The 25,720-nt window shown below is 32.2% G+C and overlaps 2 protein-coding genes across 2 annotated transcripts; one reads left to right on the top strand and one right to left on the bottom strand.

The window, feature by feature from the left end:
• The first annotated feature begins 1,284 nt into the window (after positions 1-1,284).
• On the top strand, positions 1,285-17,526 carry LOC132734617 (prestin-like). The gene is made up of 17 exons (XM_060721409.1): positions 1,285-1,868; positions 2,174-2,284; positions 2,535-2,770; positions 2,964-3,128; positions 3,673-3,834; positions 4,769-4,851; positions 5,710-5,857; positions 6,469-6,582; positions 7,438-7,515; positions 8,047-8,142; positions 11,650-11,756; positions 11,971-12,040; positions 12,792-12,998; positions 13,759-13,959; positions 14,971-15,025; positions 15,390-15,511; positions 16,246-17,526. The coding sequence occupies exons 1-17, from the start codon at positions 1,544-1,546 to the stop codon at positions 16,588-16,590; spliced, it is 2,625 nt and encodes an 874-aa protein (XP_060577392.1). The 5' UTR covers positions 1,285-1,543; the 3' UTR covers positions 16,591-17,526.
• A 1,881-nt stretch (positions 17,527-19,407) lies between these two features.
• LOC132734618 (glutathione S-transferase A-like) lies at positions 19,408-23,512 on the bottom strand. The gene is made up of 3 exons (XM_060721410.1): positions 23,301-23,512; positions 21,261-21,498; positions 19,408-19,896 (listed from the first exon to the last, which is right to left on the bottom strand). Exons 1-3 carry the CDS (start codon positions 23,472-23,474, stop codon positions 19,631-19,633), a joined length of 678 nt encoding a protein of 225 aa, XP_060577393.1. The 5' UTR covers positions 23,475-23,512; the 3' UTR covers positions 19,408-19,630.
• Positions 23,513-25,720: the final 2,208 nt, after the last annotated feature.

A 25,720-nucleotide genomic window follows, 5' to 3' on the forward strand; every position in this document is an offset into this window, starting at 1 on the left:
CATAATTACTGTTGTTATATTTTCTTCTTAAATTGTTGTTGTTGTTGTTGTTGTTACAACAACAACCATCATCATCATCGTCGTCGTCGTTGTTGTTATAATAATAATAATAATAATTATTATTATTATTATTACAAGTATTATTATTATTATTATTATTATTATTATTATTATTATTATTATTTTAATTATAATTATTATTATAATCATTATCATTATTATAATTATCATTGTCAATATTATTATTCTTATTATAATAATAATTATTATTATTATTATTATTATTATTATTATTATTATCATTATCATTATCATCAATTATTATAATTATTATTATTATTATTATCATTGTTATTGTTATTGTTATTGTTATTGTTATTGTTATTGTTATTATTATTATTATTATTATTATTATTATTATTATTATTATTATTATTATTATTATTATTAGGGTAGGGCCCTAGCTAATGTTAGTTTTAACTTTTTTGCTCAAACCAATTTCTAAGTACATGGCATTTATGCTTAGCATAATGATGCTTTATTGTGGTAATATATCATGTACAAATTGATATAGAATAAAATATAATAAAACTAAAACTATGGAATGCACGTAAAGTTGTGTTTATGGTTTTGTTTTTAAGACAAATCGATATCATAAAAAGATATAAATTAAAAGATAGGTGTTTTACTATAAATATAAAATATAATTCATAGATAACAATATATGTATATATAATAACTCATTAGCTTACATGTATATTTGTTTAATTTTTAATTACGGCAACAAATGATGAAATTAAAGATTATTCGTTTAGATAAGTCATTCATTTTTTTCTTTTGATCCAAAACTTCGTAATCTTTTTAAAAACCGCTTTGTAGTGAAAACAATATGAAAAAAAAAACACAAAAGAATGTGACAGTTAAAGGTATATGGTTTAAATGTTATCGAACTGGCATCTTTCAAATCGAACCTGTAGGCTATTTAATACTTAGATTCACTTTGTTATTTATAATGATAATCGATTTCGCGTGATGTTATCGATTAGTCTGTCAATCAGTCAATATGTCATTTACAGCATTTATTTGTTTAAAACAAAGTGATATTGTTTTAAAAGCTGGTCAGTATTAAACAATGCTTAACGTGTGTGCATCAACAAGATCGGATTCAAACTTGTGACTTTATTTTTGCTAGGACATTTCAATAAAAGTGATCGAGGCAGCGGGAAGTTATTCAAAGGATTTTGGGATACAAATAACATAATCGATTATAAATTAACAAGAATAATTTGAAATTATGGCATGATGGCAATATATATGTTTTATATTTGGTTATCTGCAACGATGAAATATATTTCCACCGCGCTTCATTATTTAGCTGATTCAATTTCAAATATTCCGGAAGCGAGTGAACCGGAATTATAAGATAAAGAAATACTTCATTTTTTAATAACTACACTAAAAGTAAGACTATATCCGTTATTCTTGCGCGTAGCTCTGTGATATTATAATTTGTGTGTTATTCTATAAATAAAAAGACAAAAAGATGGCGAGTATAAACAGGGACTTACGGGAGGCCCTTCTTTCCAAGACAAAGAAACAAAGATTCAGGGTTCAAATGTTAGACGCTTCACAAAAACAACTTAGAGAGAGTATTGAGAAAAATCTTCACATTAAACAACACGCGAAAACCCTCTATAAAGGAACAAGAAAATGTTGCCCTCAAGTGAAGTGCTCGAGAAATTGTGCCAGCAAGACAATGCACGAGCTGTTTCCGTTTATCCGGATCATGCGCCGGTATAGTATAAGACGGAACTTGCTAGCCGACGTCGTCGCCGGCCTTACGGTCGGAATTATGCACATACCGCAAGGTAATGGTCATTTTAGATTCTTTCATTTTAACATGCCAAAATAATGGTTTTTTGTTGTTTTTTTATCTATGATTTGAAAGCTATCCTGCATTTTCCTGTTTATTCTTTTCCTTTACAATTGTTTCCAAAGTAGCCATATAGATAGCATCACTATTTTGCCCAATTTTACAACTATTTTGATTAGTGTCATTTAAAAATACATAAATATCAAATGGATTATTTGGAGAGAAAAAAACACCCTTTCGTATGTTACTACAAACATTGATTGTATATAACCATTTTGGACCTATATTCGATTTTTACAGGAATGGCTTACGGTTTTCTATCCCAGTTACCGCCAATTTACGGACTCTATACTTCGTTCTTTCCCGTACTCCTGTATTTCTTCTTCGGTTCCTCTCGGCATGTTTCGATCGGTGAGTGTACATATTTTCTTCTGCTTTTTTTTCTCAAACCAACTAAAAGTATTGTCAGCTTAATAGATTTTCGTCTATTTCTTTAATTAAGAGACATAAGCATATGGCTGGTTTATAGTTGACGTTAAAAGATTTATTTCTGTACGAGTTATCTTTGACTGACTTATGTTTCAATGTTTGACAATGTAAATGAATAATTTATATGGTGTCAATGCATGGCCAAATCAGTCATCGTTTTTTAATGTTTCAGGAACATTTGCTGTGGTCAGTTTAATGGTTGGTCAAGTGGTCAACAAGGGCTATCATACTCACGTTGGTGCCAAAGTTCTTATGTCAGATAATGCGTCCGTGACGGAATTACTAAGTACCAATACAACAATATCGCCCAACCCACAAATAGAACCGCTCATCCAATCAGATGGTTACGCCAACCCAATCAAACTTGGCCACGCCCTCTCCGTAACATTTGTCGTCGGTTGCATGCAGGTGAGTCTTTTTCCTCATATACTTTCATTTTTCCAAGTTTTATAGTTAAAAGTAGGACCACAATAATGACATTGCTTAATAGTTAGTTTGTCTAGCATTTATTCTTAGAACTTGCTAAAATTTCACCTGTTTACACAACGTTAACAGATATTCCTTATGAAATTTAGTATAAATATCTTAAATTCATTTTCAGCTGCTGATGGGTTCTATGAGGCTCGGATTCATGGCATCCTTCATGTCGGACCCATTCATAAGCGGATTTACAACCGGTGCTGCCATACACGTGTTCTCGAGCCAGATAAAACACGTATTTGGTGTACACGTTAGCAATTACTATGGACCCTTTGCTCTTGTCTATGTAAGTTTTAAAACTACTTCAATTATTTTGCTATTAAAGTCAAGATGAAATACGTACGGGATATCTGTGAATGTCACATTTTTTGGCATTAAACATAAAATTTGCTAAATTTATAACAATATTCAAAAGTCAAATTTCTGGAAATGTCAATAGATATAAAGTGTATTGACACAAAAACATATTAAATATAAAAAATATAATATAATATAAAAGACTTTCCCAATGATTTTCGGGTTAAGCAAGACCCAAGATCTTCGCTCTGCAAGGGATTGGGGAAAATGAAATGGTTAATTTCCAGCTTTTTCCTTCCAATGAGGGTTATTTTATACCCCGATGATTCTTGGTTTACTACATAATATCAGAGACATAGATCTTCGTCTCCGATAACATTGCAATTGCTTTGCGGGATCAGTTGGAGAAAAAAGGTCATTTCCTCTATTGTCACCCGCATCCTAAGTATACGTACGCACAAATTACTCTAGCTTATGCCTGTTACACTTTGCGTTGCAAATTATTGTTTACCTATCAAAATTTTCCATTTCAGTTCTACTCGGAGTTTTTCGTGAATATCGTGCATACAAACATGGTGACCTTCACGGCGTCCTTGACCTGTATACTCATGCTGGTGCTCATTAAAGAAGGGATCAACAACAATAGTTCATGTAAATCACATCTAATCATGCCGATACCCATAGAACTTGCTGTGGTAAATATCATTATTATCATTATTACCATTATTATCATTATTATCATCATTATTATAATTACAAAATTTTTGGGTTTTGGGCCTTATATCATTAGGATCAGGCTAGACATGTCTAGTTTTCTCCTTGAAAACGCGACATAAGTTACCACACATGGTGCTACAAGTGTATCATTAGTTATTTACCCTTGTGTTTCAAACGTAACACTAGTTATTTTCCCTGATGTCACAAAACAGTTCAGTAAGTCAAGTTCCTTCACAAGATTCTGGTTGCTTTTCCTGATGTTATTTAATATGTTTTGTGGATTAATATTGTTACTGTGTGTATACCTCACTTGCAGAACATTATATATGTATATAATTATGCAAATAAAACAATTTTCAAACATCAAAGAATATGTAAAATGTGTACTGCAAATATTTGTGCACATTATGTTTAATCAATAAATTGTATGCATTCATTTCTTCTTAGAATTTATAGAAAATAAATTTCTAATTACCTCCCTTTATTTACATGAAATGTTAAATTGGGTTATATCTTTATAAATAATGCTTATTGGAACTTACAATATTGACAAATCTTAATTTGAGCATCATATTTATGAAATAAAACCATGACAACATTTGTTACAGGATCTTTAAGTTGGTCGAGTTCCCTCCCCTTAAATAATAAACAAGGTTATAGTACCCTCCCCTGATGTGCTAAACGTGATTCTTTACCTCCCCTTATATTCAAACTTGACACTGGTTTCATCCCATGATGTTCTTTGAGAATATCAATTTATCGATATTTCCTGGGGATAAATAACTTGGATATCTGGACCAAATGGATCTACTTTTGAATACCCCTATAATTTTAACTCTTAATGCCACGTGAATTAAATAATTGAGACAACTTCTTTAAAAGATCAGTAAATAGTTGTTATTTTTATTTTAGATTTCAGTCAGTACAATAATATCTTACTACACAAAGCTTGGAAAAGACTTTAATGTCGAGGTCGTAGGAGAGATACCATCAGGGTACGTATACATTGAAATTATCTTTTTTGTTTTTCTATTAGCAACTTTGCAAATACACTGTATCTAGTAGCTAAAAGTTATCTGGGAAGGGGAAAATCCCTCTGGAATAGTGATTACAAAAGTAACTGGATGGAGAATAATTATTGGAGATTTTAGGTTTGAGTCTGTTCATGAGAGATGTTGCATGGTCATGGCAATATTTGTCATACCCCCTAGCACCGGCAATGCATATTCAACACTGAAATTGTTGGAGTCAATAGTGCAGACTTATCATAATAATATCATAATTATAGCAACTTTGCTATATACTTACATGTAGTTATTATTTATATACATTTCGAACTTGTACATATAGTAAAATGTGGCGTTTTTACATTGTTACTGCAAATCGTTCAGCAATATTCATTTATTATTCTTGGGTTCTTATTTTCCTGGGTTTTTTTTCTTGAACAGATTAATCAACGAAATTTTATCTCGCCTGCTGTAAGATTATGTTGCATTACTTAATATGCATTTTACTTTTTTACAAAAACACAATTCACGAAAATTAAGAAACCATGAAAAGGTCCTTTGAGACAAAACCACGAAATTTCATGCCCGCGAAATTTAGTGATATCACATCATGTAAAAAATTACGATTTTAAAACAGTCCCAAAATGCTTGGTGATATCGGACATCAAATTCGAATTGATCAACGTAAAATTCCATTGTAATATAATTAAGTGACAAGCACAGTATTCTTGTTCCACGGTATCAACTTCTCAATTTCCTTTTTTTCTAATTGTCAAAGTTTTATATAAACAACACAACGATTACGTAAAGTAAACAGTTTCATTTAGAATATTAATTACTTTTCAGGCTACCGAAACCGGATATATCCAACCTGCAGTATGTACCGGAAGTTCTGGGGGACGGACTCACGATTGGTTTTATAGCTTACGCTATCAGTTATTCAATGGCAAAGATTCTAGCAGACCGACACGGTTATCGTGTAAACGCAAATCAGGTAATTTATGTTTTGTCTATCCGTTTGAAAAAATAATAAGGCTTTTAGTGATCATATCATGATGATGATGATAATGATGATGATGAAATAGTTGTTGTTGATGATAATGATGATAATGATGATGATGAGGATGATGATGAGAATAATAATAATGATGATGATGATGATGATGAAAATGCACATGCGTTGTTGTCACTGATGATGATGATGACAATGATGATGATGATGATGAAAATTTACATGTATTATTGTTTCTGATGATGATGATGATGATGATGATGATGATTTAATCAGATCTTATCATATTGCTTATTTTAACAAACAAGTATATGTAACATGCTTAGTATGATCAAAATAGCTTTCAGAAAGCAAGATGCTAATTTGTAATTATCACTTTGTTTTGTAATCCGGTCGATGCTAACTTCTTCGCCGATAATGATCGTATGAGTTTACATATAAACAATTCCACTAGCCCTGCGCATGCAGAATGGTCATATGATGTTGCAGGATGCTCACTGTTGAGAAAGAAAACTGGTGACGGCTAGACAATATTTAGGCCATTACGAAACATAAAAAACATTACCGAAATCTGCTTTTAAATTTTATTATAGGAATTGGTTGCACTAGGAGTGTGTAATTTCGTGAGTTCGTTTTTCTCATCCTATTGTTGTGCGGCCTCACTGTCTCGCAGCCTCGTTCAGGATACCGCGGGTGGAAAAACTCAGGTATGCAAAGTCCCCGCATCTATCTCTATCTTATTCGACTCTTTCTCTCTCTGTATTTATAGGAACTGATAGCTTACGGGATTTGTAACTCTATCGGGTCAATTTTGAACTGTACTGTTAGTGTCGGGTCTTTACTGGACAGCCTGTTGCAAGACTCGGTTGGAGGAAAGACCCAGGTCTGTATAAACTGCCGGAATAATGACCGGGCATCATTTACTTTTAAAATCCCAGTTCGTTCTCATCCATTCAAAGAATGCAAAAACCATTCTTTTAGTTGGACCGTCCTCGGGGCTTTTTAGTATTGGGGAACTTTTTTCATATTTCTGAGTTAAGATATGCCTGACACATTTTCAACATATATGTATGTCCCTTTATTTCTTTTATCGGGATGGCCTCGTTTTCAATCTATATACCTTAAAGTCCACAGATCTTCGTTTGCAGTACTATACTTAAGTCATAACAAGGTTAACTTGTGCATGTATTTTACATTTTATTTATAAGTCCAAAAATAGATATTTATCGAAAATGTATAAAAGGGAGGTAAACCTTGACAAAAGACGAAACTAAAGTTAAACTGTATTATCTAACGTGGAAGCTTGGCACTTGCCGTTCCTGTTAATCATCTTAAAATTTATTCAAATTTGCATCTGTATTAACTTAAAATAAATTTTATCAAATTAACGTCAGGTCATTATAATCATTATTGTTGGTTAAACTGAAAAAAGAATATTTTTGTACAAACATGGCTAATATCTAGATGCGTAATATGTAATAATATTAAAGGGGGTAATGCGATTTGTGTTAACTGTCAGTACCACATATGATACATTTTTCAGTTCTGTATTTATTTTACAGGTTGTTGGCTTGGTGTCTTCCATGGTTGTCCTGGTTGTTCTTCTTTACATTGGACCTTTGTTTGAATCCCTACCCGAGGTATTTATAATATTTTCAATTTTTCATAGTGCACGTTTGTAACGTCGTTTTTTATTGGATAATTGCGACGTTTAGATAATTTATGTACAGTAACTGTTGATGAAGTTATTTTCATTTTCCCAAATAAGGAAAGGTTATATGGCCAACGAGAAAGTACGATATATAGCTGTGCATAAACGGTTGCTTGGTATATACTAGTATTAACACTCACCTAGCGACTCAGGCCATATAATCTAGCAATTATTTCTAAGAAAAAAATTTTAGTTAGTCAAATTCACTTCAAGAAAGTTGTACAAAATGTACATGATAAAAATATTAAGCATGAACGATATTTGATAATTGGACGTAATATTCAATTGAAACTAAGAAAAAAAATATTTGCACAGAATCCGCAAATCAGCCATGAATAAGAACGAAGTGCATTTTTTGTATTTCAGTGCAGTCTGACCTCTTTAGTCATTATTGAAAATGTACTTGCACATTTGAACAGCTATGAGTAAGATTGAAGAATAAACTTCTTTTTCATTTCAGTGTATTCTGGCAAGTATTGTTATTGTGACGTTGAAGGGAATGTTTTTGCAGTTTCGAGAACTTAAACGATTGTGGAGACTCTCAAAGAAAGACTTTGTAAGTGTTTTGAAATACAATCTAAAGTTAAATTGGAAATGATAACGATTAAAACCGTTTGGTTTGATTATAAATGCTTTGTCCTTATGATATCAAAAGAAAAGTTTATTCATATTGTTTTTTTACTTATTTTATTATTTCATGCTTACGAAAAATAACTCACTTTATAGTCAAACACTTCACTGAAATCCACTTCATTTTAGTGTCGCTATGCTTTTCTGATCGTTAAAAAATGACTTTATTATATTGAAAATTTAATATCGGTAAGGCGGTGCTAGGGGGCTCAAGAGATATTGCTCTTTTTATCTCTATCATTGCTAAATTCAATAAAACCGATTCTGTGATTTCCATCATTTAATTTTGTTTCTATTGTTCTCGAGAGATTTTCTTTTCCAAGAAATTTATATACATGTATATATACATTGTGTATATCATACTCACAAAACTTGATACAAGTTTCAGAGTGAAAGCTGGGTGATTTAGATAGCATTAAATACTTTTCTAGTATTCTTTTCAAGTATCTTTAAAGAAGCTCCGAGGAGGTAAAAAAATGGCTCAAAACATAAAATTTGAAAATCTGTCATACATTAAGTGGAACACATCAAATGGAAAACTCTGCTAGGGATAATAAAGAAAATGCTCAGAATTAAATTAAAAATTCGATATTTTTGCCGTTTTTAGCCAGATTGTTCAAAGTGAAAAGCGTTGCAACGCTTTTCAGTTTTGGGGTTAATTTGCACAATAAAAATGATGATTCTGGAAAAGCGAGGTGATCGAATGATCCCTTAATTTGCACACATGTAATTGATCCAGACCGTCATCAAATTGTACATTAATATCGGAAAAAATATTTTAAGGCCCGTTTTGTCAACAACAAAAAACTTCAGTGAAGTCCCTTTAATATCGTACAGTTCAAAATTGTCATTATTAGTGATTTGAAATTCTAAAATGGCACTGTTTCATTTAAAAATCAATATTATATCAAATACTGTCTATAGATACACACTACTTTCATACAAGTTTTAATTGTTTCCTTTGAAGTCGAATGCCATCATCGGCAAAAGTTATTACGCTGTCATAACTTTAAAATTAAATTAATACCAATAAAATAGAGCGTTTCGGGTCACATATTTATTGATTTATTTAATCACTAATTATAAACGGCGTTAAAAGTATCATAAATGCAGTTATATTGAAGAATTAGCTGGACCGTTTTTACTATTATGAATAATTGAAAAGTGAACTGTGGCGTGCGTTTCTCAAACGACTTTGTCAATGATCCCGCAGCCCCTAGGGACAGAAAATTGATATAGGTATAGTTCTGTAGAATAGAGAATCTATGAAAATCCCGTTAACCTGTTTTAAGCTCAACGTGAAGCTTTCATTATGTGGAAACACCTGCAGTGTGGAATTGTTTCAATTTAATTCTTTAACTAATATAGGCAAATTTGTCTGCGATAAAGATATTACCAGTATTTATTGTATATACAAGCTGGATATGATGGTGACAAAATAAAAGTTTTATTCCGTTAGTCAAATGGATATACTTTTTGATCCGTGCTAAAAAAATAATGTAAATATATTTTCAAAAAGTGGATAAACTCAATGACGTGTCATGTGACGTCATTAAAACGGTTTGCAAAAGAGAATGGCATTACAACAACGTCATGGAGGACGAAGAGGTAGTCTAAATGAATGGGTTACTTAATATTTTATTCAAGAAATCAATTTTCAAAAAGCTCTATGTAAACGCATATTGACAAAACAGGTGGATGCTAGATCTAGGGAAATAAAATAGGAAAACATAATTATGGCAAACATACTCATTATGACGAATATCTGCTTAACTCGACTATTTGATTATTATTATTATTATTATTATTATTATTATTATTATTATTATTATTATTATTAACAAGGTGCCTTGTGATTTGTGAATGGGGTAAAGGTGAATTGTGAAGTTGGTTGTCTAGCTCTCATAAAGGTTTTTTGAGTTCTTACGGTGTTAACGGGTTGAACCTTATGTCGCGAAAATAAGGCACAATCTCTTAACTGTTTTCAATCTCAATTTTATTATTTGATGCTTAAACTCTTTAACTATTACTGAAGCATTCAAGTTTCTAATCAATCGTAAAAACAATTTGTAAATGGCGTCATTGCATAGGCCATAGAGTACCAACTGATTTCTTTTAAGAAATCCAAACAAATGATAATAAAATTGTTCCTTATCTCTGCAAATAATAAATTGACACGTATAAGCAAAACACATAACATAGTAACACTAGAAATGCAGTGAAGAAGCAGTGAGCAGGAAATAATGATTCCCGAGAGAGTTTAAAGTCAATAAATAGGCTGTTTAAAAAAAAAACGCTTCGAAATATATTCCCAATTATTTTATATTATTTTATTCGTGCTTGACTGATTTTTACGGTAATAATTTCAATCGACGTTAACAAATCAAACATATTGTACGTAATCTCTAATTTCAACAGCATGTATATAATAAAATATTAATAGAGATACGATACCTTTGAATCGTTTCCATTTTCTGTTGTATCGATCGTTTTCAAATGACTTCTCATTTATCCAAAAAATAAATTAATGTACGTTTCAAAGTACATGTATTTTCAAAGTGAAAGTTTATACATAATTATAATGGAAATGTTTGACAGCAATTTAAAGTTGCATGCCTCCAAAGAGTCAAGTAATAATTTACATGTTACGTGCGATTAAAGTCTGAATTTGCAGTATTCATCACCATATTTCTACTGCGTGACTAACGCAATAGGTGCTATATATTTTTTGCATTATTTGACTTTTTTTTGATAATTTGCGTGGAATTTTGATAATTTGTCGATTGCAACGTGTATATAACTTTCTTTGTTTGGTCCACAATATTTTACTTTTGAATAAATTTTCAAAATTTTCATGAAAATAATCATTAATCTGGATGCGTGCTGCTTTAATTAACTCTTAATTAAAGGAAGAACTTTACCCGTAGTTCACATTTTGTTTATTTCAGCCATGACTACGAGACTAAATATTATACATTGTTGATCACAATACGGAATTCTACTGAACATGTACACAGCTGTCCAAACTATATAGGAGACGAGGTGCTAGCCAAGTCTGATATAAGTTTGCAGCTGTATATGAGTTCAAATAGAATCAGTATAGTTCTCAACAATGTATAATGAACCCTTTATGTTACACAAACCCTAAAAAGTGCTAAGGTACGAGTCGGCAGATGAGTTAAACTTCTAACCTTGCACGCGCTAGCTGCGTCACATTTAAAGATCTAGTGAAGTCCCTGGTGTGAATCTTAGTCACATCGGTGCAAGGCAAATGATTCTGCGTCACGGAATCTTACCACTCCGCGAGCAGAGGCCACTGGTTCTTAAATAAATATAAAAGCTATTGCCAAGATAAATATTTGAAGTTCACTGTATTTTATTTTCTTTAAATGGTTATGAAAAGAAATTGTTATTATTTTCCTTTACATTTCAGGCAGTTTGGATGGTAACGTTTTTAGCTGTAGTAATTTTAGACGTCGCCCTCGGTCTTCTTATTGGAATTGTCTTCTCTCTCTACTTTGTACTTAGACATTCTCAGAAGTAAGTGTCCTTTTCTTACTAATACGTTGTTACGGGCATTATCTTAATTAAGTTCCATTATACCCCAGAAATGCGATCAATCTCTTTTTTTTTCTTTTTTTTTTAATGTATTACAGTTTCAAAATATGTACATGATAGTATTATTATTATTTTTTTAATTCATTTTTTTAATTCCACATTTCTTATACAGTTTTCATATTTTTCCTTGTTTCAGACCTCAGATGAGCCAGCTTGGTCAGCTACCGGGAACCAATGCCTACAAAGATCTCAAAACTACTTTATCGGTAGGTTACTGTTTTTCAAAAGAATTGCTAATGAGATTACAAAAAAAGAAAGTTGTGTACATGCAGTAAAAATCATTTGTTTATGCTTTCTTGAGAGAAACTGACTATTATTTATTACTTACATATCTATTGACTATATGAATGAAGAACATTTTTTACATTATTACATTCTTTTACTAAAGCTAAAATATATTTTCGGTATGATAAAAAAAAACGCTATGCGATTCACTTTAAAAATGTATTTCTGTTAACGAATACCAGTAAAAATAGCAAAAGACATCGTTAAAGATACTAGTATACTATGGTCAAATTTGATTTAAGTAGCTGCACAGTCTCTTTGTAAATATAAACTTTGACTTTTTGACTTAGCACAAACTAATTACTTAAAGGTGATCACAAAATGAATAATTATACTAGTATATAGTGTCTTTAAAAGAAACTGGCAGTTTTTAAGGAAAGACCAACTTTACTTGACCTGTTATGGGGAACGCAGCTTCCCATTATATAGTTATTCATTCTTTTATTCAAATTAAACTCTTTCAGTAAGAATTTAATAAATTTATGAAAAAAAAACTGTTCTTAAATATTTTACTCAAGGATAAGCTTAGTGTATCCTTAAAAAGAAGATACGTTCAGCGTAATACGTATTCAAAAATGCACCGACTTGTAGGTATAGGAATACCTTTAACTCATATAAAAATATACTTCTTTTTTAACAAATGAAAACAAAATTATTTTCTTTTACCCCCAGGTTAAGGAAGTTCCTGGCATGAAGATTTTCAGATTTGAGACGTCTATATACTTTGCCAACGCTGAGCACTTCCGGGACAAACTTTATGAGAAAACAGGGTTGGTTCCCCGCAAATTGTTGAAGCGTAAACGTAAAGCTATGCACGATATTTTACGGAGGCGTACAGAAGAACTGGCACAAGTCGAATATGAGAGACAACAGCGAGAGGTATGGACATTTTTTATAAAAAGAAAAAAACGAATTACCCCCCCCCCCCCTTGTCGCCATTTTGAGAGGCACTCTAAATATCATGCAATTCTCTTTAATTCCGTCATCTTCTTGTAAGCTGATAAAGAAAATCCTTTCTGGCATAAGTGCCACAATAGTATTTCTTTCCTCTGTATTTTATATTTTGACAAATGTCCATTTTACCAAAACCCATGTCATTTCACAGTTATTTATAATGGGTAATGTCCTATAAACTGGCTGCCTAAAATGAAGATCGGTATTTTTCTGTTAATTGAAGCTATGTTCTGCAGACGATCAATATTTAGCAAATGAACTTCCAAAAATTAAAAGGTGATAAATCTAAAAGTGCTTTGTCTCAAAATTATTTGTCCTTGTTTTTGATAGGCTTTTTATTTTAATTTTTTAACTAGTGACATACCTTAAAAATTTGCATGGCCAATTAAACACAGAAGAGAACATTCTAACAGAGGCGAACAAAACTGATTTAAATAAGATTTTAGATAATGAACAAACTGGCATGTATAGTTATTTACTCACAAAATGTAACATTTTAAAACAAAAATGATAAAATTAATAAATGTTCTAAAGTAAATATAATTAATATCCATTTATTCAAATTTCAGTCTCTACGCCACGCCCAAAAGATGAATATGAAATCATGAAATGTAACATTTAAAAATGATTAACTTTATAAAGGTTCTTTAGTAAATATATGAATATTCATTTATTCAAATTTCAGTCTCGGAAGATACGAACAACAATCGAAATTGTTACGCCACGCCCAATTGATGAATATGAAGAGCAGGTAAAGAAGACGGCGGAGAATAAGTTAATTATGGATAGGTTTTCGAAGGCGTGGCAACCACCTATAAAAATATTAATTATAGATATGTCAGTGGTTAATTACGTGGACACAGTGGCTGTAAAACAACTCTCAACGGTAAGTGGGGTTTCTTTATAAGGGGTTAATTAGTATACATATTATATATTATGTGTGCAGAAGCTATTCAAATATTAGACATAAAAATAACACATGTTTCTTAGGGTAATAGTCCATATACATGTATGCAATTATTTCAGTTCAAGTTGCTAATATGCACTTTTACCCGTTATTTTTATTACACCGAACTTAGTAAAACATTTTAACGCGACCAGGGGAGAGAACTAGAACTAGAATACTACGTTTTCTTAAGATTACTCGCCCTTGGGGAATATTGTAAGCATTTAGACTGCTGGCGGCAATAGATTTAACCCATGCAAACAGTGCGGACCACGATCAGCCGACACATCAATGCCATCTAATCATGGTCTGCACTGTTCGCTTTTCAGTCAGTAATTATTTTTAAAAAATCCCCAAAATTATAAATGGTTCAGTCCATATTGCAAGATGGACAGGTCCGTGTATGATATTTAGGGTGGTAAAGATCAAACTATATTGTATTGTAAATTGTAAACGTTTTTCATTGTTTTAACTGCTACCGAAAAACATTTCAAATAAGACATACAAATTAAAGTTATCACCATACATTATTTGTGATCGAAACCCCCATCCCCTACTTAATTTATTTTATTATTATACATTTTAGTATTTTATTTCTCTTAAATTTCATTAGAATTGTTATACATCAGACTAGTGAATTGTTTTATATATAGACTTTTAGACACATTAGTAGGAATATGAAAACTTAAAATGATATATCCACAACATTCCCAATTCATTTATTATAAGTGTATAGTATATACTCATATAAGTATGTAAATATGATCTTTTATTATATTTACCTATAGATGTAAGCTTTGCTTACACGTCTCTTATAATTCTATATTGAATGGCATATGTACTTACCAGTTTTATTCATTTTTATTGTGATATATGTGATGTACATGTGATGAGACGTAAATAAAATATTTGAATTGAATTGAATTGAACTGATCCTGTTTTATCTTGCAGATTGTTATGGACTACAAAAATGTTGGAATCAAAGTCTTACTCGCTGGTTGTAAGCGTATGTATTTTGGTTGTTATTTAAGGAATACAGGCTTCAGAAAGTTGTTACCATAATTTACAAATGTAAAAAAATATGTTTAAACAGAAAAAATGTCTTTACTTTGTTGTGTACACATATAAAGGCGCCAGATGAACGCGGCGTCCATTTTTATAATTTTCTGTATATTTTCTAAGATAATTAAGCAAAATCATTCAATACATTAAAGAAGACATGTCAAGCTCTTCTCTCTTATGTTATGGCCTTATACCTTTTCCATATTTCCTCTTTACCAAACCATGTATTCCTTTCATATTATAATTATCATTTCATGTACATTTGTATTGTTTACGATTTTTGACATAATGTCTGATTCTGTTTATAGCTGATGTCCGAACGATGTTACGTAATGCTAAATTTTACAAGACAGTGGACTACACTTGCTTGTTCTATACTGTGCACGAGGCCGTCGTTATTGGGCAAGAATTAGTGGACGCCGAAATAAGGGTTTGTTCAAATTTTGTTCGTTTTGATAAAATTTGCCAGACATTTTTGAGGTCTTTTAGCGTGGAAGTAAAACGCATTTCAAATACGCGTCAATTGAATTCAATTCATCAATAGCCTGCTGGAAGCAACTGATTTGATCTACTTCCATTTCACGGCGACTGATCATAGTCGGCACTGTTTGCTATTCAGTCAGTACTGATATTGAATTTTTCACTAAAAATAATAAATGGTTTTGTCCATATTAAAAGATGAACAAGTCCATTTAAGATATTTAGCGGGAAAAGGATTGATGGTCCTTCAGCACTACCGATCACTGTATAACAAATGGTATTTCTTTATAGCACAGAATGCTTTAATATTTGTTACTTTAATAAGTATTAATACTGAAAAATAATTCAAATTTTAGAAAAAAAATTCAAGTGTTGCTCCTCATAATAAATATACATTTATATCCGGATTAATGGCAGTTTTTCAATTATCCGCTAGCATATTCTCGATATTATAAATCTTAAAGTTCTTTTGATTTCATCAAGCGATTTCCCACTAAATAGCAAGAGCAAGATCGCCATAGCATCATTTATATTGTATATGCGTGTCTGGTGTGTTTAGATATTTTAACAGCATTATATCTTAAAAGATAAACGTGAAACATTGTCTTGAAATAATTAGTTTGGGCATCCTCGCCAAGAACTGAATACGACAAATGTATCCAACCAATTGTTTATCTTTTACAGAAAGCTATACCAAAGAGAGAAGATGTGAGATTAATGATTGAGCTAAACACCAATGATGCAGACAAAGAAAAAGAGAGTGACAAAGAAATTTATGAAGATGATGACGACGATGACGATGATAATAATGATTCGGGTGAAAAACAAGCGCCCGTACATTCAGATGACGAAGAATGGTTTGATACGTCACCAGATGATATTCAAATGCGCGCAATAACGCATGCATCGGTGGGAATTTCACATCGGGACTCAAATGAGAGACAAGCTTACGGTGTGTTAAACAGACACGGTTCAATTATAAAAGATGAAAACTTTGAAATGATTTCCCTAAAGGAAAGTGTAAAGTGAATGTAATGAATATTTCAATCAACAAGTGCCTTGAAAAAGAAATTGTAACGAATGTTGAAAGACGTTAATCATTCACAAGATATAAACATTATATATCTGTGGCAACAAGTCAGAGTCTTTAGGTATCTGAGGACTAAATTAATTTTAAAATTTGATGGTATGTAACCAGACGTTTTGATCTCTGTGACAACGATATGCAACTATTCAAACATCTGAATATTCTGTTAACATGTTATCAATTAAAATGACACCAATATTATACAACTTATTTGATTTGTTTATTGCAATTTTGTGCGAATTTCGCGAGATTTTTCAATTTTCTAAAATTTGAGTTGCGTAAATGTAAATAATTTGAGGATGACTTTCTACACGTTCTTTTCAGTCAGTATGGACGGTATCCTAAAGAGATACATGTATGTATGATAGAACTCTGAGTACAAGATTGTGTCTAGCATGTATCCAAAATCCTTAATGATGTACATGCATAATTTTATAACACTAGCTAGACAAGTTTTGTTTTATTAAATGCAACTTGATGTTTATATTATATTTTCTTAACTTTGAATAGTCCGTATTCAAATTTATACAAGTTTTAGCAACGTGTTTCAATTTTGCTTACAGCATTTGTATTTTAACTGCTTTAATAAAATTCTAAAATATACTTGAATTGCTTCTGCTGTTTCATTTTATGTTTACATACAACCTGTTATCTAAACAAGAATCTGTGATTGATAAACACAAATGCCCCCGCGCTCACTGTTGTCAATCATTTAACTTTAGAGAGTGAAGTAGCTAATTTGTACAGAAGAAAACCAATCATGTGTAGAAATCTGTAATTGGCACCCTTGACCTTGACCAACTGACCCCTACCTCTATCAAAAGGAAGAATATCATGCAAGTTATTCTCCTACCAAATATGAAATAAATCTGTCAATAAATAATAGCTGCATGGGCAAAAGTGTAAAAAATCTATTTTTAGCACTGGTGACCTTGACCTAACTGACCCCTAACTCTATCAAAAGGAAGAATATCATGCAAGTTATTCTCCTACCAAATATGAAATAAATCTGTCAATAAATAATAGCTGCATGGGCAAAAGTGTAAAAATCTATATTTAGCACTGTTGACCTTGACCCAACTGACCCCTAACTCCATCCAAAGGAAGAATACCATGTATGTTAACTTCCTACTAATTATAATACAAATCTGTCAATAAATAACGGCTGTATGAGCAAAAGTGTAAAAATCTATTTTTAACACTGGTGACTTTGACCCAACTGACCCCTACCTCCAACCAAATGAGAATACCTTAATTTTATGTTCCTACAAAATATACAAGACATCTCTGTCGATAGAATAAGGTTAATACACCTGTAAAAGTGTAAAAAAAATCTATTTTTGACATTGGTGACCTTGACCCAAATGGCCCCTTACTAAAGGAAAAGGAAGAGGAACTCCCTTGGTATGACTATTATAAACATGAAAGACATTAAATTAAAAAAGGCTGTATGAGCAGAAATGTTTAGATTTATTTTTTTTACACAAGTGACCTTGACCTAGAGACGCCTAACGCCACAAAAAAAAATAGAGGACCGTTAAAGGTATCCACCTACCAAATACGAAAGATATCATTAAATGAATTAAGTTATTAGGTGAAATTTTTTGATAAATCCAACTTGGCGGAAAAGGGTAACCATACAAGGCCCTATTTTCAAAGTGATAAAAAGGGAAATTACTGGGAAAATGGATGGCACGTTTATATAACTTGGCAATATCATGTACATTGTATTGATAAGTAAGTGTGAAAATTATTAAGCCATTAGTTCAGATAGAACACGAGATATTTCCAACTTGCCGGTTTAGGTTAACCATTATTCATTTTCTAAGTGCTGAAAAGGGCCATAACTTGGTGCAAATGGAAGTCATAGTTATGTAACTTGCCCAGATGGATAAGTAAGTGTGTAAATTATGAAGCCTCTGGTACAGGTAGAACTTAAGAAAAATCCAACTTGCCGTTCCAGGTTAACTTCGTACAGACAGACGGACGGACGGTTTAATTACTATATGCCTGGGGGCATAAAAAGGGTGTAACATGAATCCGGAATATAACGGTATTTAGTTAGTGGTTGCTTGGTTTCGATTCTATATAGTTAATAAAAACACTGAACATATAATATTAACAGTTGAAAAACAGTATTAAAGACCACTTTCGAATAAAGATCACTGAAAATTAAAGTCAGTCCTCGACTACGCTGCTTAGATCGACAAGAGTTACCTCGAAATAAAGACCACTTGTCTATATAAAGGTTATGGTCGGTTTATAGCGTTTTATGCTCATTCGTCACAGGTTTGACAGCACCCCTGTATCATGTTACTGTAAAATTTCTTGTACTTTTAAAGTTTGATCAACGCTTAAAACTGTTCAATCGAGTTTTCTTTCTTTTCTTAACCAGCACTATAAATGTAAAGTTTGACATACCCAAAGTAGCCTCGAACCCTAGATATATGTTCAGAACCAGGCATTTTAAGCCACCATGAGCCCCTCCCCGCCAAAGCTGACTGATTGATAGGATATGACAAAAAACTTCGATTCTGAATTTTAGGGATTTAATTATATTTATAAATCATTATGCACCAAACAGTGAAGAGGCGGTCAAACTATGGAAATGGTCGAACTATGGAAATGCGGGCTGGACTGGTTGCATTATTAACATGTTAAATGTGGCCGTCTTATGTATAGAACACATTGAGGTCGCTATATTTATATTTTGATGGTATGGGGGGATATAGGTTTTCAAAAAGTTAAATACATGTACATGAAATTTTATTATTATTTTATTTCTGGAAAAAAAGTTTATATCAAAAAAAGAAACCTGCTTTAGTAGAGGAAAATGTTATCCGTTAATATATAGATATCATAAAGATTATTCATCAAAAGCACAAAGAAAATACAGTTTTAAGTTTTCTCTTCTTTCTAAACTGTCTAGACCGTTTATTCAAATTTTTAATTTATTTCCAAAATTGTCATCAACTTAAAAGTTTATAAATCGCTAAGGATTGGCTTTCCCTCTCCTTCTTTCCAGTGGGGTGGCCACGTGGCTTGGACAGATGGTCGTTGTGTAACCCTTTTGTAGTACTGCATTAGAGCCGGTTGATTGGGCAGCTTGGCACCGGATCTAATTAAGAACGCCAACACAGGATAGACAAAAACGTCCGCCATCGTAAATTCCTTGCCACACAAGTAATCATTATCACCTAAAATTGTGTTCCATCGGCTTAATTCTTCCTTCGCCTTTTCGGTGTGCTCTGTGAAACAAAACATTCTTCAATGAAAAACTTCCATTGCTGTATGCAAAACAATTTGACATCCATTTTTGAATTAAATTCCAATAAGACCAATGTGAAAGACACATTTATTTCATGAAATATATATTATTATATTGAGAAAGTAGCTAAACTTTTGTCATTGTAAATTTCACATGCCGTTTACAAATTAACTTATTCAATATTCAAATGAGAAATCCCATTGATATGTTTCTTTTGGTTACTTGGTCGCTGTAAAGGTCAGTGTAACCAGTTAAAATAACAGCACGTGACCGTCTCTGCATGATTGAGCTATTTAAGACACACTAAAATGCATCTATGTAGAACGATTGTCATTCTAAAAAAGCTGACCACATAAGGCATCACATATTTTGAGAAATTTGAACCCACAAATACCAACTACGAGGGGCAAGTGATTCGAAAGCAGTGACCGTAACAACACAACTTAGCCATGAAGGCCTCGTGTCTTGATAAGTCTTTAAGTGTGCCTCTGAAACTGATGATCGGTCCTTAACGCATGATTACCTTCACAGAGACGAGACAAAGAGTGGAATAAGTTTTCTGATGTCAGATCACAAGATGAAATGAAACATTATGATCATATACTGAAACTCGCCCAATTCTTTCTATTTAAGAACAAGATGAAAATTTCTAAAGTCGGTTCTAATTAATACAACATTGTTACAATATGTCTATCTATACTTTATTAGATTGTGGGATTTCACTGGTCTCAAAAACAAGTAAATAACAGATCGCAATGGTGAATTTTAATATACATGTACTCTTAAATGTTGCCCCACTTTTTCATCTTGATAAAAGCATCTATTTCACTAACATGCTTTCTTGAATAATAGAACTATTTTTGCAGATAAAATGCGTTTATAATTTTATGTAATAATATCTTCCATTTCGAGCATAAGCTTTATCTTTTAACAGGCGAAATTCTATGTTTCCCTTTCTCGCAAAGTAGGAAGTTTCTTTAAGAGTTTTCGGTCAGGGGAGGGAACTAGAACATTACATGTTCTAAAGTCTCTATATAAATACTCGCCCTTGGGGAATATTGCCGGGTGATGTTCATTTCCAGGATGATATATTGAAATAACACTTTGTGACGTCACATTTGTATAGAAAAATGTGACGTCACATTTGTATAGAAAAATGTGACGTCAAATTTGTCTGCATAGAAAAATGTGACGTCACATGTGTCTGCATAGAAAAATGTGACGTCACATTTGTCTGCATAGAAAAATGTGACGCCACAGTTGTATGTATAGAAAAATGTGACGTCACATTTGTCTGTATAGAAAAATGTTTACGTCAGGTATAATAAAGGTAAATTAGCCAACCTTCAAGGTATTTCTTATCCCATTCCTCTTCCTTGTTCATCCAGCGGTAATAGACAAGCTTCTCTGTCACGTTCGTTTGCAGATTCGGGGATTCGAACATCCTCTGATACACTTCAGCTCGCTTATTGACATCCGCTGGTAATAGTTTGTTCGAGTCCTTGCTGTATTTTTCCTCTAGGTACATGCATATCGCACCCGATTCGTTCACAACAAGATCACCGTCTTTGAATGTTGGCACCTGAAAAAAAGGTATTTAATCGTCTAAGAATATTTAAATGTGAAACGTAACACTCGGAAATATTAAAATATTACCACGAAATAACGAACTGCGATGATGAAACCCGGATTCAAGCATTTAAGAATTAACGATACCTAAATGGAAGATATTAAATTTCCATGGCACGAAATAAAACTCATATTTTCTGAAATACAAGTGTAGCATGACCTTGAATAATGTATTACACTATAGCTATCTCTTGGGGACTATTAGTGTCGATCTTTTATGTGCTTCTGTTCGGCAAATCGACTGACTATCAAAAACACGATCGAGAACGAGTACAAAATAGCGCGTATGTTATGTACAAGTATTTTTATAAAACAAAATTAAAACGCATTCCTTTACTAAAACAAATGACTCGGGCATAATAATTATAAAGAAGTAAAGTAACGGACTCCTTATTCGGTGGCAGTGGGTTCGAGTCATGCCAGGGGTATCATTCTCTTTCAACTGTTGACTGGAAGACAAGTCCAAACACACACGAGGAAGATTGGCAATACAAATTCGGAACGCCTCGCCGATTTTTATCAAGGCCGAGAATTTGCAGAATTTAAAAGGTTTTTAGATTGTCCTCATTTCTTGAACTCAAACTAATCGATATTATATTTTTAACGTACGTGTCCCATTTTTCGACATAAGAAATTATATCTTAGCCAAGTCTATATATAAGATAATACCCATTTAACTGCAGACCAAACTGATAACATCTAAAGGCAAAAGTATCGTTCTTTTAGTCAATGTCATTGCATGAACAGTGTTCGCATTGACACGTTTTTTTGTTGTTTTGTGTGTGTGTGTTTATTTATTTAAAATCAACATGACATTGGCCTCATAGATACCAGTATTTTTCTTTCTTTCCTAAACATACGCTTTTATATATTCATTACTGTCTGTGTGTTTACTGTTTGAAATTATATTAATTACATTTTGTCCAACGAGATCAGTTCATGTTATTCATAGTCTGCAATACATTTTATTTATAAATCTGCAAAACTTGTAACTGAATACTATTCCGTTTAAATCAGCGTATCATATTCGCTAACGTTATTATGTAAATAGTCAAAACATAATTTTAACCACTTAAGTAGGTTTGCGTTTGTTAAGATTTGTGCTGACTTACAATTACATATATTATAGTTTACCTCGTCTCTAGAATTCATAGAGATCTGGACTATATTGACTAACATATCAATTAATGGACAATGATATTGTATATTTCATGTATTTTGACCATTTGATTATTAATAATCATACATGTTTGTATAGAATAGATGTCATGCTGGCTCATTTCTAAAATTAATTTAATGAGTATATACATGTATATGTTCATAACTGCAAGTACAACACCACAACACCCAACTCTGTCCCTGCATGAAATTTATGAAGATTTATATACTTGCAAACAGATTCAAATATTCTTGGGGATATAAGTAATACATAAATTATAAACAAAAAAATAGAAATAAAAAATGAGCCCACATTAAATTCATCTGCTACCGCGAAAATACAATCATGACCAAATACGCCCGTGTAACATATAAGCTACGCAGTATGCTTGTTCGAAGCTACTTAAAATCAATATACTGTAAATGTCATTAATTTGTAACATTCGATTTATAACGGCGGTTTATGCATTAATTCAAAACTAACCGAAATTCATCACTTACTCAGTTAAAATTCACAAAAAAAAGTAACCTAAAATAAATGCATTTATTTTCTTTTACGTGTTCTATTTTGTAACCTTTTATAAATGATTTACTGACCTGGCCTCGTGGATTATACTTCAAAACGTCACCCTGTTTATGCTCCTTCTTCGAGAACTCTATCTTTGTATTTGGTAATCCCTCCCAGAGCCCCTTCTCCGCTAACACAAGCATTGGTTTCCAACATGGTGCTGAACCAGAGCCCCACCACAAGTGCATTTGTTTATTCGACATTTTCGTGTGTGTGTTCTTGCAGCGATGCGAACAGTGAATAGCCTTGCGTTAGAAATGAATATGGCGGGAAAAATGTAGTAGTGAAGCGTATCGGTTACATAATTGAAATGTGAATAAGATGTTTAAAGCGGCGTACCTACAGATGATTGATATAAATCTTTGGGGGAAATTAAACTTGAGAAAAGCGTGTTTGTTTCTTGCTATTTTCATCATAAATTTGTTTTGATTATTAAACAGGTTAAATATCGTTGTTTATTCTAAGTTTAACACAGACAAATTTAACAATTTAAAATCCATCTACGTTTACAGTTGTCATAATGTAATGTGTAAGTTTTTTTAACAGCAAAAATGTAGTCAATTCATAAAGTTCAGTTTTAATACCTGTAAATGTAGAATAAAGTGAGAAAGTATCCTATTCAATACTAGAATAATTATTACACTAAGGAAATGCAATAGAAAAAATCAAAGCACTGAATGTACTGATGGGGAGGCTATGACAGAATGTTTCAGACTTATAGTTTCTTTTCTTTTTGCTTAAAATGTGCTGTTAAAAAAGAAGATATGCACATTGCGCCATTTATCGTTCAGCCATTCATATAAATGGTTAATATGGTTGACTATTCATTTTGTTAATATTCCAGAACATTTCATTGAGGTCTACATTCGGATTGTTAATCATGCAAATTTTGAAAAACCTAAAAACCATTTATAAATGACATACCAGCAGGTATGACGACTGTTCATTATAAGATCATATAATACCATTTTACAACTGACGGTTCCTTATCAAAATATTCTAGGACTGTTCATCATAAATTCATAAATACTTTATGCCATTTTAATATCATTGAATGATAATAACAACTGCAAGTTAAGCAACTTTTTAATTGAACATAAAAATAATACATATTTACATGTACCATAATTGAGATCAGTAAGACACTGTCTTGTGATGAGTATTAATATTCATGCTCTACGGACAGAAAGTTGTCTTCTCCCGAAGCAAATCTCGAATAAAATCACGTTTCAGAAAATTATTCCCATTTCATTACTCGTCGCTGACTTTGACGGTTTCGGATAATATTAAAGCTAAATATTTCTTGAAAAAATACATATCTGCAAAGCTTATTCAAAATTGAATCAACCTAAGTGAAAATTGATCAGGAAGTTATATCTTCTTTTTTTATCTTCTTTTTTTACCGCCAACACTCAACCAACTTATGGATTTGAAACCTCACTAGCTTGAAAAGATGAAATATATACTGCGGAAAATCTGTTGTTAACAGACTGTGCGGTTATTACGTAGGGTTTTCCTTGTCGACCATTTCCCGCAAATAGATGAGAACATCGAAGCGTCAGTGCTATGAATGGTGTTATAAATAGCGTGTTTTGGAGGTTTTTGTTGAAACTTCTCCAAATCCCTCCAGAGGTATGCACGTCGCGGAGAAGGCACACGGCAGGTCAAGGTCAAGTCATCTCAAGTACCAGAGGTGATTGGTTGACCTGTCGTAACTTACTCTGGAGGTTTGACGCTAATGAATGCCGTTTTTGTTGTCGTCAGTCAGGAAGTTGATGCCTTGACAGTACTGTCGCCTCCTTTACCACTAACGAACGAAGAATGGGCTACCAGGAAGATTCTGCTTGAAAAAGACGTCCCCGATGCTATAATCTCGGACATATGGTTATTCCGGTGCCGAGAATGAATGAACTTAAAACACACACTCTTGTTGAAAACAAAACAATAAAAACAACAACATATTCTCTGTAGTAATTTTTCAAGTGTTGTAAAATGAAAACGAAATTCGTCTTATGCCGCCAATTCTTTTTAGAACACAAACATATAAGTTCTTTTTATTTGATTTATTCAAATAAACATTAATCACTTCAGCGCGCGCAAATATCATTTTCAAATTAAAATTTCGTAAGGTATGTTGATGAATTTCCCATGCTCGACTGTAAGTCATTCGTATATATATGCGTTTTTTTATTTTAAAAGTTTCTTATTCTTTAATATTTTTATGTATCTCATAATCTGTGTTGAAAATTTTATCACACACGAACTATCAAATTATGATTCGTTGCCCTAGAATTGAATAAACTTTCTAATTACACAATACGGGATCATTCATTTGATTGAAGACTGATCTTTGCGTCTTTCTCTGAAATAATTATTTCCTTGTTAAAACATATATATTTGACCACATATTTCTGTCATTTAACTGTTCACTTTACTTCCGATTTTTGTT

The sequence above is a fragment of the Ruditapes philippinarum genome, unplaced genomic scaffold (genome assembly GCF_026571515.1).
Source record: "Ruditapes philippinarum isolate M1 unplaced genomic scaffold, ASM2657151v2 ctg1892_1_1_1_1, whole genome shotgun sequence".
Taxonomy (NCBI): domain Eukaryota; kingdom Metazoa; phylum Mollusca; class Bivalvia; order Venerida; family Veneridae; genus Ruditapes; species Ruditapes philippinarum.

Bases quoted from the DNA above. Each gene is read 5' to 3' on its own strand.
- LOC132734617 (XM_060721409.1), top strand. From the start codon at position 1,544: ATGGCGAGTATAAACAGGGACTTACGGGAGGCCCTTCTTTCCAAGACA. The intron at 3,129-3,672 runs GTAAGTTTTAAA...TTTCCATTTCAG, and splicing joins GACCCTTTGCTCTTGTCTAT to TTCTACTCGGAGTTTTTCGT. The intron at 13,960-14,970 runs GTAAGTGGGGTT...TTTATCTTGCAG, and splicing joins CTGTAAAACAACTCTCAACG to ATTGTTATGGACTACAAAAA.
- LOC132734618 (XM_060721410.1), bottom strand. From the start codon at position 23,474: ATGTCGAATAAACAAATGCACTTGTGGTGGGGCTCTGGTTCAGCACCA. The intron at 21,499-23,300 runs GTCAGTAAATCA...CCTTTTTTTCAG, and splicing joins AGTATAATCCACGAGGCCAG to GTGCCAACATTCAAAGACGG. The intron at 19,897-21,260 runs GTTGGCTAATTT...TTTGTTTCACAG, and splicing joins GGATAAGAAATACCTTGAAG to AGCACACCGAAAAGGCGAAG.